General features: G+C 41.8%; 1 protein-coding gene across 2 annotated transcripts in view; it reads right to left on the minus strand.

The window, feature by feature from the left end:
* The window catches only part of agbl1 (AGBL carboxypeptidase 1), an 82,077-nt gene extending 74,962 nt beyond the window's left edge, over positions 1-7,115 (minus strand). For both annotated transcript variants that reach the window (XM_024803047.2, XM_024803046.2), the window contains exon 1: positions 6,918-7,115. In XM_024803047.2, the coding sequence (XP_024658815.2) occupies positions 6,918-6,999 (82 nt within the window). In that variant the 5' untranslated portion in view covers positions 7,000-7,115. The remainder of the gene's footprint in view (positions 1-6,917) is intronic.
* Between the last annotated feature and the right edge of the window lie 4,724 nt (positions 7,116-11,839).

Here is an 11,839-nt window from a genome sequence, read left to right on the forward strand (position 1 = left end):
AGAGGTTTCCACTAGGGGTGCAACGATACTCGTATCGATATTGAACCGTTCGATACAGTGCTTTTGGTTCGGTACGCATATGTATCGAACAATACAAAATTTTTAATTCATTTTATCAACTTTCCCTCTTACGTTGCTGTCTGTGTTGAACGCTCAGTGGATCTGCCCTCGACAGTGCAGCCTAGGCGGAGTAGTCGAACGCAGATTCACTGAGCGCAGGGCAAGCTAGCGAGACAGAAGGTAAGCTCTCGTTGCAGAATCAGAATCAGAATCAGAAAGGGTTTTATTGCCAAATGTTGAGCGGGTTTACAACATTAGGAAATTGCTGCGGTGCTTCAGTGCAAACATACTGTCATAAATTAAGCTTAAATAGACATGAAAATAAAAATGGGAATAAGAATTAAAAGTGCTAAGTAGATAGATAGATATATACATGAGTGCAGGTGGTGATCAGTGCCAAAACATGGAATGATGCAGTGAACACAGCGTAGGGTCATGTGTTAGTGGTGGGAACAGTCATACGGTTATTGCAACATGGCAAATTGACCCCCCCCCCCCCCCCCCCCCCCCAGTTCAGATGTGGCGTTTGGAACTATTTTGGTTTTCATGTGACGTATGACCCTGAAGGTAAGCGCGTCATGGACTACAGTAAAACAGTATGTCGGATGTGCCATGCAATGCTCATTTACATTGGTGGGAACTAGTGTGTTAGCGCAGTTAGCTCGTTAACGTGTTGGCCGTCCAGCCCCACGCACGGGGTGATCCGCGGTAGGTCGTTAACAGAGATTTGCCGTGTTATGGCGTTAACGTCATTTCAACGAGATTAACGCTGACAGCACTAGTGGGAACACAATGAATATGACTGCACATTTACTCCGACATCATCCTAGTGCAAAGACAAGTGGAAGCAGACAAAAACAACAAGCACGCATGGTACAAACTTTACCCGAGTCATTTAGACAGCCGTTAGCACATGATTCTCCTTATGGGGACCTGATATGTTTAATATGCTGCTGAGAATATAGCCCAGAAGAAGCGTATAGTATAGCTTTTATTTTGGAAAGAGCCATTTCTCTGTAATAAACTCTCTTTTCCAAAGATGAGTGATTTCTCAATCAGATAGATTTATTTTTTTATTACTTTGTTGTTTCAGCAACATTAAATTTAAAAACTGTACTTTTGAGTTAAAATATATATTTATAATTTTAATAAATGACAAATTAAAAAATATCGAACCGTGACACCAAAGTATCGAACCGAACCGTGAATTTTGTGTATCGTTGCACCCCTAGTTTCCTCGCCTGCTGGTTTTACTTCGTCTCTGCCAGAGGTCTCCGCTCCGCCATGTGTTTTCTCTTTTTTGGATTCATGGATGTTTGGTTTCTGCTCATTGGACATTTGGTTCCCAACTTCACATGAATAAAGGTTAGTTTGTTCATTAAGTTTGGCTTCAGTTCTGCATTTTGGGTCCAAACATGCCAGGTTGAGACATCAGTGAACTGATATACTTGTGATGTATCATTTTGTTCCCTCCATTTGTTAAGTTATGCCTATGATCTTCCACATTATCACCATCACTTCAGTAGCTAAATGTACCACAATGACACAAAGACAAAAACAAGCATTGTGGTGAGTTATACTGTAAAGATATCATTACTCCAATCAAAAGACCAAGACCAAGAAGCCCTGAATACCTGTGTGCTCTGCCAGACACAAGCAGGAAAGTCTCCACCAGTTTCCAGGCCCCCACTGAGGCCTACAGCACAGAGGGACAGCGAACAGACCTAAAGGATAATAAAGACACCAGCCAGCACAACCACATTGGTGAGGCACAGGACAACCAGTCCCACCGATATGTCTGCCAACTGGTCCAGTCAAATTGGTGAGGCGAAAGCAAGCAACTGGAGGGAGGTGGGACAGTGGAGGGGATGGAACAATGCCTGCCAGACATATAAACGCAAATTGCATCAAGGTCACCTCATGTCTGGCAGAAGCAATCATGATCAGCCCAATCCATCCCCTCCCCAAGCCCCAAAAGGGCCAGATCCCACCATGACACACAGGTGTGAGTCGCACAGCACCTAGGTCACCTGACGCACCCCACAAGCCCCATCCCCAATTAGCATCCCAGGCTAGGGAAAGCATCCCCAGCCCCTAAGAGGGGACTTAACACCATTTGACCTTAGAACTGAAGAAGCTTCTCGGATGAGAGGTGAAATGTCTTCAAGCAACTTAAAGAAGTCCAGATGCTTTTCTTTCCAAGCTCCTTAGATTCCTAAACACAATGTGGAGTCTAAACTCAGACCCCGCTGACTCAGAGACTTATTCCCGTGAAGGAAAAAACAAGGTAACAGCAATCAATCGATTTACTTGCGCAAGGGAGGCATCGGTCGCTATCTCAGGAACGCACTTCGAATAATATCACAAATGACCCCGACTGCAGCCTCCGCTTGCTGCCTTTTATTGAAAAAACTGTTACAATAAACAATAGTTTACACAAGCACCTCCCCTCGTAAAACTCCCCTTGGTTACAAGGACAAGGCACTGTGTGTGTGTGTGTGTGTGTGTGTGTGTGTGTGTGTGTGTGTGTGTGTGTGTGTGTGTGTGTGTGTGTGTGTGTATGTGCGTGACTTCCTGATCACATTTGTTTCTAACAACATCCTTGGTCATAAAAAGGTAATCTCCCCCACACTCAATATATGGCTCAATTCCTGTATTGGTTCACCATACACAACACAGTGAAGCCATAAAAAGGGCAGGAAGCTTACCAAACATCAAACAAACCTTCACAAGGGATGTGCTTGTGATAAAACACTACAGCCTCCCCCCAGAACCTCAAGAGGCTGGGGAGGCGGACAAAGGAATTCCTTGATCACAGAGTTTGAAACAATGTAGAGGAGGTAAGCATAAAAATGACAACACTTAACAATTCACTTTAACACACAAACTTAACAACGTGGTGTATGCTGTACAGTGCAGCGAGGAATGCTCAGACCTCTACACTGGAGAGACCAAACAGCCACTTCACAAGCGCATGGCACAACATAGAAGAGCCACCTCCACAGGACAAGACTCAGCAGTCCATCTGCATCTAAAGGACAAAGGTCACTCTTTTAAGGATGCCAATGTTCACATTTTGGACAGAGAGGACAGATGGTTTGAAAGAGGAGTGAAAGAAGCCATCTATGTCCACTGTGAGCGACCATCTTTGAACAGAGGCGGTGGTTTACGACACCAACTGTCTGCCATCTATAATCCAGTTTTGAGTTCCCTCCCCAGACGCCTTAACGCCCACTCACATCCTGGGCCATCTCACCTCAGGAAATCACATGATAGGGTGGGGCCTGGTTTCTCAATGAGCTCACCCGAAACCCTGGCTGATTGTGACCCACACCCAGTTTCACACCTTGGCTCAGGCGATTAGAGGATCATCAGGGGGTCCTTTTGTCCCTCTTTGGGGGGAAACTCCCACTGGGTTTAAATCTTGGACTCTCCACCATTTGACCTTAGAACTGAAGAAGCTTCTCGGATGAGAGGTGAAACGTCTTCAAGCAACTTAAAGAAGTCCAGGCGCTTTTCTTTCCGAGCTCCTTTGACTACGATGACCTGGAACACTGAGAACCTTCACAGACTCTTGACAGAGTGCTGAATTTTTCTCTGAAGAAAAACCTAGGGCGGTTGTTCTTTTCTTCAATTAGTGATGAATCGTAAGATGTTCTAGCTTTACAGAGGGCTTTTTTATGGTGTAACAACTATAGCAACAATTTTGTAAGATGTGCATTTTAGAGTTACACCAGGGACTGAAATACTTCTGATGTGTGTCTTTCTTTTCAGAGGAGCTGCAGTATCAGAGTCGTATGCAGAAAAGATGTAAAACTATCAACAAGATAATCAGCCTCTCTGGGAGTACAGTTCAGGTAGCTGCTTTGCACTGTATTGGCACATTATTGGCACATGGCATTGAGCCCTTCAGCCTCTAGGGGCTGATAGTGGACTGTCAGACTTATTTATTTACTCATGATTCAACAGTTCCACAGTCCCACGGCATCTGAAGCATGCCAGTTTTAAAGCCCCTGCCCCCTCCCCCCAGATGTAAATCACACTGCAATGGAAACTTGAAGCAAAGGAGGCCCTTTCCGATTGAATGTACCTATAAATCACCACCCTTATCCACACGGGCTAGATGATCCAGACTGACAGACAGAGCAAGGGAGAAGCAAAAGGACAGATATGCATTTACACAGCCTTATTTCACATAATAGTAAATGAAATGTTATTTAAAAACAATATTCTCCTTCAGTGTATCTGCATTACCATAGCACTTTTCTATTCACACTGTCCATTACTGGACAGTATCTCAAAATTTCATGGTAAAATGAAGACAGCCATAGTGGTAGGTGTAGTTGTACAGTGAAAGAATTTTTTTAAAGAGGAGGGCTGAGAGAGGAGCTCGAGAAGATGTAGAGGGTGAAGACAACAATGTTTCTGTGGCACTCAGAGCAGTGACCCCCAAACTGGGCAAGTGGCTCCAGCAGATCTCAGGAACGACATCTATCGATCGATCTCTGTCCTATGAACAACAAAGATACTATGCTCTCAGCTCCCAGGCATCTGGTAGAGGACCTCAAGTCTTTAAAGGACCAACAAAGACCGTTTGCAGGATGAGTGGGAAACATATATATACATATACAGGCATAAAATTTCAGCACCTTTGAGTGGATGGGATACATTAGGGAGCAAGTAAACAATTTGTCCTCAAAGTTGACGTATTAGAAGCAGGAAAAATAGACAAGCTTAAGGATTTGAGTGATTTTGAGAAGGCTAACTTGTGATGACTAGATCAGCGGTCCCCAACCCCCGGGCCTCGGACCGGTACCGGTCCGTGAGTCGTTTGGTACCGGGCCGCGAGAGTTGAGGCTCAGGTGTGAAATGTATAGTTTTCAGGGTTTTTATCGGTTTTCAGCGTTATTTTGTTATCGTTTTTATCGTTTACTCGGTTTTCCTGGGTCTTTTCACGTGTGTTATGAATAAATCTTCTTTTTTTCAGTACCGGTACTAGTTTTATTTTGTTGTATGTATCCACGACACCTTAAAGGCCGGTCCGTGAAAATATTGTCGGGCATAAACCAGTCCGTGGTGCAAAAAAGGTTGGGGACCGCTGGACTAAATGATTGTATCAGAGCATCTCCAGAACTACAGTTGTGGTATAATATCCATCAAAAGTAGTCCAAGGAAGGAAAAGTGGCAAACCAGTGATAAGATCATTGGTGGCCAAGGCTCACCAACACATTTAGCGAGCGAAGGCTAGTCCATGTGGTCCAGTTCAACAAATGAGCTATTGTAGTTCAAATTGCCGAACAAGTTAGTAGTTGTTCAGCCCTAAACCTTTCCAGACTTTTCTTTCATCTTCTGTTAAGTCTACTAGTGATCCATGACAGAAAACGAACAAAAACTATTGCAAGGCCTCCCCTCAGTTGAATGGACTCATTCAGTTAAATTCAACTTTATTTCTACAGCACTAAAACACAACAACAATTGTCTCAAAGCCCCTTATTTTGCAAGTTAACATTTACTCATGTTTATTGACTCATGTTCTGCATCTATAAGAATTAAGGATGTGTGCTGAGTGGATTCATCTTCAGTTGTAGTTTTACAAGACTCTCATTGACACTGTTGGTTTCTAAAATCTGGTGAACTGCATTCACTAACTGCTAACTAGAAAGAAGTGTATGAGTCACTGACATAATTCATATGATTTTAGATAACTTATAATGTACACAGGGATCTGAGATCATAAAAAGAAATATCAAACAGTAAATTCAGACTGTTATCAAGTAAACAGTATGTTATCGTTACCAAGACATTAAACCATAAATAAGAGTGACAGTTTCCTTGACTACCCTATAGCATACTCAAATCACTTATGTGTCATTAGCCCACTGGATGCTACTTTGCTCCTCTCTGTTATGCCTCTGATCTGACATCTTATTACTGTGGAGAGTTGACACAGCATGCACAGTAACACTGAGCACATAACAGCCACATAGCAGAGATAGCACTCCAGTCTGACTAGCACTGGAGGCACTAGATATTTTCAAGCAACCTTTCCATGACTACAGAAGCAAAAGTTGCTTTTCATAACTGGCATTCTTTGCATTTTGACACTCACAGCTGCAGTTTGTTAGTATGACTACTTCTTTCAGAATAAGTGATAGTAACAAACAAGAGATTAGATTTAAATTATTTATTTATTGAGTACCCAATCACAGCAGAAGTCATATCAATGCACTGGTGGTCTGGTTCAAATGTTTATAAGTAAGGAAACTGAGGAAACTGAGATTTGTCTGTGGAAAAAAAGTATTTTATGCATAAATGGATGTGTAATGAATTCCAAGCCTTACAGTACACCACAATTAAATGTGTCAACTGCAACTGAATGCTCTTGCAAGTAATGCCAAGTCAGAATTCTGCTTGGTCTTGATGTGTACAAGCATACAGGCACTCATGCCAACCTTACACAGGCTGCCAAGTCAACTCCACCCCCGCCCCCACCCCCTGTCCGTGTTCTCATCAGGAGAGTAAGCATAGACATGCAATCTGTATGTTTGCATATGCATGAGAAAGTTTCATTTAATCCTAGATTCATTTTACTGCATTTTAAAGAGCCCCAGAGAATCACCAGAAGGACACAAGAACATCCAATAAATGGTATGGACCCCACAAGTTTTGATTTCAACCTCAGAGGAGTAACAGAAGACTTTCTCTTTACTGCAGTTTGCATGAAGTCCATTGATAAATAAAAGCTATTCCTCATAACTTTACTGTCTATGGCTTTTTTTTTTAAAGGTATTCTTAATTTCAAATGAAAATACATGTGACTGATACACATGTACACAAACACACTTAGTCTTACCTACCTGTGCAGAAGCCTGTATAGCTGCCATGCAGATCTCTCAGAGTACCATTCCAAGTAAAGTGATTCTGGCCATAAACAGACATTGTAACTGCTTCCACTGATTTCTGTTAACAGCTGCCCTGTTTGTCTGGTTATTTATTTGTCAGTCTAATCCACATACGCTGGGATCTAAATGAAAAGATGGGAAATAAAAAGAGATTCTTTCCCTTCCTTTCTTGTTTTCTCCTCTGACTTGGGGTTAGTGTGAAGGAAACTTAGTGTGGTGTGCACTACTGGAGGTAGAGGGTGTGGAGTTAGTAGCACTCATAAGCGCCTGATTGGGTGCCCTTGTGCCCTTCTGTCTTTTGACTGCTGTTGGTTAGTAGCCTAAATGTGAAACAACACACCAGTATGTGCAAGAGGACAGGTGGGGTGAATTTATATAGTGTGTGTGTGTGTGTGTGTGTGTGTGTGTGTGTGTGTGTGTGTGTGTGTGTGTGTGTGTGTGTGTGTGTGTGTGTGTGTGTGCACATGTGTTTGTACCTGCATTACTTATACATGCTGATTTTCCACACTCACACTGAATGCGTGACTGACACCTCTGTCTCTGGAGAGAGGTGGGGAGATGATCATTACATATATATATATATGTGTGTGTGTGTGTGTGTGTGTGTGTGTGTGTGTATACATTTTTGCTTTACTTTTTTTTATCATTATTTCTAGACATTTGAATAAAATTTCCTATACATGCTGCACGCTTTTCATTCAAACCATTCAAGACCCTTGGATAAATTTGTTGCTAGAGCTTTCAAGGTTTTTCTTCCAAAGGCGTTTTAATTGATCTCACACTCTCAACATTAGATTTCAGGATTGTAGCCTTTACCTTCTGGGCTTTTAGGATTGCATGTCTTACTTGGTCTGTTCCTCATTTTTCTGTGGTTATATTTTTTACACCAGGCTTTAGGGTTAAAGGTTGTTCAAGCTGAATTTGTTGTTTCTTTTCAGCATGATATTTTCTTACTCGTTCCCTTGTTTGTTCCCTTATATAAGCCCATCATTTCCGGTCTTTCACTCAAGTTCCTTCTCTGACTTCTTTCTTTCTGTTGTGTTTCTCTGCAGCTTTGAGTGAGCAGTCTTACCCAGGATGGCATTACCTTGGCCTACAGTAACACTGTGAGATTTCTTGGAGTCATTTGTGATCAGGATATGTACTTCAGTGCGCACATTAAATAAATTTGTAGGACTTTCTTCCCTTGTGCATTTCTTCTATGCACAATATCTCTAACATTAGAAACATCCTTCAGTGATGCTGAAAAACTAGTTCGTATGTTTATTATTTCTAGGCTGGACTACAGTGGTCCCTCGCTAAAACGCGGTCTCCCTTCTTGCTGTTTCACGGATTTTTTTGTGCAATTTTGCATGTTTTTTTTTTTTTTTGTACATCGCATTGTGTTCTGCGTCCTGATTGGCTGTAGACCATTGTGAATCAATCTCGTGGCGTGTCTCCTGTACAGTACAGAATGCATTCAGCTTTTCGAATTTACATAAATCTTCGATCGTTAGCAGTGCGACTCTGAAGTGCTGTACTGTATGTTTGTAATTTTTCTCCCCAACAAACAACAACAATGTCGACGAAACATTTTGCATCGTCAAAGGCAACCGCAGGCGCCTTTGGTTTCATTCTATAATACTGGACTTATTTTTCTACGAAGTTTTGAACTTTGAGAGTGTTTAAACAAGAGAGAAAAGTGTGAAAATGTTCTTGCCTGTCTGAGAAAACTGTATAAAGTGTGCAGTGAGGGGTTTTACAGCCTTAAAACATATATAATAATTGTAAAAAATAAAGTTGGATACTTCGCGGACTTCACCTATTGCAAGTTATTTTTTAGAACTTAACTGCCGCGATAAACGAGAGACCACTGTACTGTAATTCGTTATTATCAGGATGCCCTAAAAACTCCCTAAAAAGCCTTGAGAGCATTACAAGTAATGTGTTACTGTAATCTGATTACTTTTTCAAGTAACGTGTAAAGTAAGGGATTACTATTGCAAAAAAGGTAATTTGATTACTGTTACTTTCCCGTAAGCACGCTGCATTACTGCGTTACTAAAACCGTGATTTTTTTGCGAGAGTGTTCCATGACAGTGACGTAAGCGAGTGTGACTTTCGTGGCAACAGCTGTGTGCAGATCAACAATGGATAATATATCGAGTGCGGGAGAGAGTATGACCGTGCAGCTTTTAAAGAGTGGAAGTACTGACCTTACTTTGAGTTTGATTCAGTAAAAGGTGACAAAAACATTAGCGTCCGCTGTTCACTGCATGGGAAGAAAACTTCTTTTTACAGCAAAAAACCCCCTAAACTTCCAAGCAAGCACCGACAGCTGCCACGGGAATGTGAAATTCACAGAGAAACTGCCTGATCCTTCCACTGACCGCTACGACACACCTGCACCAGGGCAAATTTCCGCCTGCCCCACTCTTGCTATACAGGTGAAAATAGAGCAACAGGGCCGCTGAGTCTTTGATTTTATTTATTTTTTGCTGTGTTTTACGTGCATCTATTTGAAAAAGTGTGTGTAAACACAAAAGGACCAACACATTGTGCAGAGGAATGGTTTATTTGAAGAGTTTCAGTCAGGTTTCAGAGCTCATCACAGCACAGAAACAGCTTTAGTGAAGGTTACAAATAGGGCTGGGCGATATGACCCAAAATTTATATCTCGATATTTTTTAGCTGGATGGCGATATAAGATATATATCTCGATATATTTTTTAAAGCCATAAAGTAAGAACAAAAAGAGAGTTCTTAGTCAAAGCTGTGTCCCAGATGTCACACAGGCACTTTTATTAACATAGAGCATAGATGTACATAAAATTTACTCAAAAATAAATTATGAGCATTTATTAAATAATAACGCTCCATAAATAAAAGAAAACAATGTTGTTTTTCTGCATAACAAAAAGCTCACAATTGTGCAGTCAAAATGTAAACTAAAAGACGCTGAGCACAATAACAAAGACAGATTTCAGAGCTGCTCTGTTCCCAACTTGTACTGCGTGACTGACAGCCTGGAGTTTGAAATCTGCTTCGCAACCATGTCTCTTAACAAGTGCCATTTATGGTCCTTATACACAGTAAGGTAATATTACGTTGAAGCACAGTACGTATCACTCCGCAAGGCTCAGCCGTAATGCTCCGACAAACCATCAAGCGGTGCAGCTCCGTAGCTTACCAAAGTCGTACTAAAACATTTTTTGACAGATTGCTGAGCGCCGTGTTCTACATAAAATCGGTTCGCGGCCATCAAGCACAACCAGAATTCATACATAAGGCGCGCTGTCAACATTTGAGAAAATGAAAGGATTTTAGTCCGTGCAGCACCTCTGGGCTGCATGGCATTAGCGTGGTTAGCTCGTTAGCGTGGTTAGCTAGCTAACACGTTGACGCCGTCCAGTAACTCGTTAACGGAGATTTGCCGTGTCCATCTTGTCGCTTCCTGCAGGTGAAGCGATGGGGGAGGAGGGGGAGTTGTGTTCAGTGAAGGAGAGGCGAGTCCGAGTAACGTTGCGAAAAGACGAAAGTGGACGAAAGAGAGGGAAACTTGCGGCTCCACAAGTATAATTATAACGTAACATAGACTATATCGATATAAAGGATATTGTCACATCTTATACTCGTATAAAAATATATCGATATTTTTTAAAAACTCGATATATCGCCCAGCTCTAGTTACAAATGATCTTCTTATGGCCTCTGACAGTGGACTCATCTCTGTGCTTGTCCTGCTAGACCTTAGTGCAGCATTCGATACTGTTGACCATAATATCCTATTAGAGCGATTAGAACATGCTGTAGGTATTACAGGTATTGCACTGCAGTGGTTTGTATCATATCTATCTAATAGACTCCAATTTGTGCATGTAAATGGAGAGTCCTCTTCACACACTGAGGTTAATTATGGAGTTCCACAGGGTTCAGTGCTAGGACCAATTCTGTTTACATTATACATGCTTCCCTTAGGCAGCATCATTAGAAGACATAGCATACATTTTCACTGCTATGCTGATGACACCCAGCTCTATCTGTCCATGAAGCCAGATAACACACACCAATTAGTTAAACTGCAGGAAGGTCTTAAAGACATAAAGATTGGATGGCCGCTAACTTTCTGCTTCTTAATTCAGATCAAACTGAGGTTATTGTACTCGGCCCTGAAAATCTTAGAAATATGGTGTCTAACCAGATACTTACTCTGGACGGCATTACCTTGGCCTCCAGTAACACTGTGAGGAACCTTGGAGTCATTTTTGACCAGGATATGTCCTTCAACGCACATATTAAACAAATATGTAAGACTGCTTTCTTCCATTTGCGCAACATTTCTAAAATTAGAAATATCCTGTCTCAGAGTGACGCTGAAAAACTAGTTCATGCATTTATTACTTCCAGGCTGGACTACTGTAATTCATTATTATCAGGATGTCCAAAAAACTCACTGAAAAGCCTTCAGTTAATCCAAAATGCTGCAGCAAGAGTACTGACAGGGACTAGAAAGAGAGAGCATATTTCTCCTGTTTTGGCTTCCCTTCATTGGCTTCCTGTTAAGTCCAGAATTGAATTCAAAATCCTGCTCCTCACATACAAGGTCTTAAATAATCAGGCTCCATCTTATCTTAATGACCTTGTAGTACCATATCACCCTATTAGAGCACTTCGCTCTTGCTCTGCAGGCCTACTTGTTGTTCCTAGAGTATTTAAAAGTAGAATGGGAGGCAGAGCCTTCAGTTTTCAGGCCCCTCTTCTGTGGAACCAGCTTCCAGTTTGGATTCGGGAGACAGACACTATCTCTACTTTTAAGATTAGGCTTAAAACTTTCCTTTTTGCTAAAGCATATAGTTAGGGCTGGACCAGGTGACCCTGAATCCTCCCTTAGTTATGCT

Source organism: Maylandia zebra, linkage group LG7, assembly GCF_041146795.1.
Source record: "Maylandia zebra isolate NMK-2024a linkage group LG7, Mzebra_GT3a, whole genome shotgun sequence".
Lineage (NCBI taxonomy): Eukaryota > Metazoa > Chordata > Actinopteri > Cichliformes > Cichlidae > Maylandia > Maylandia zebra.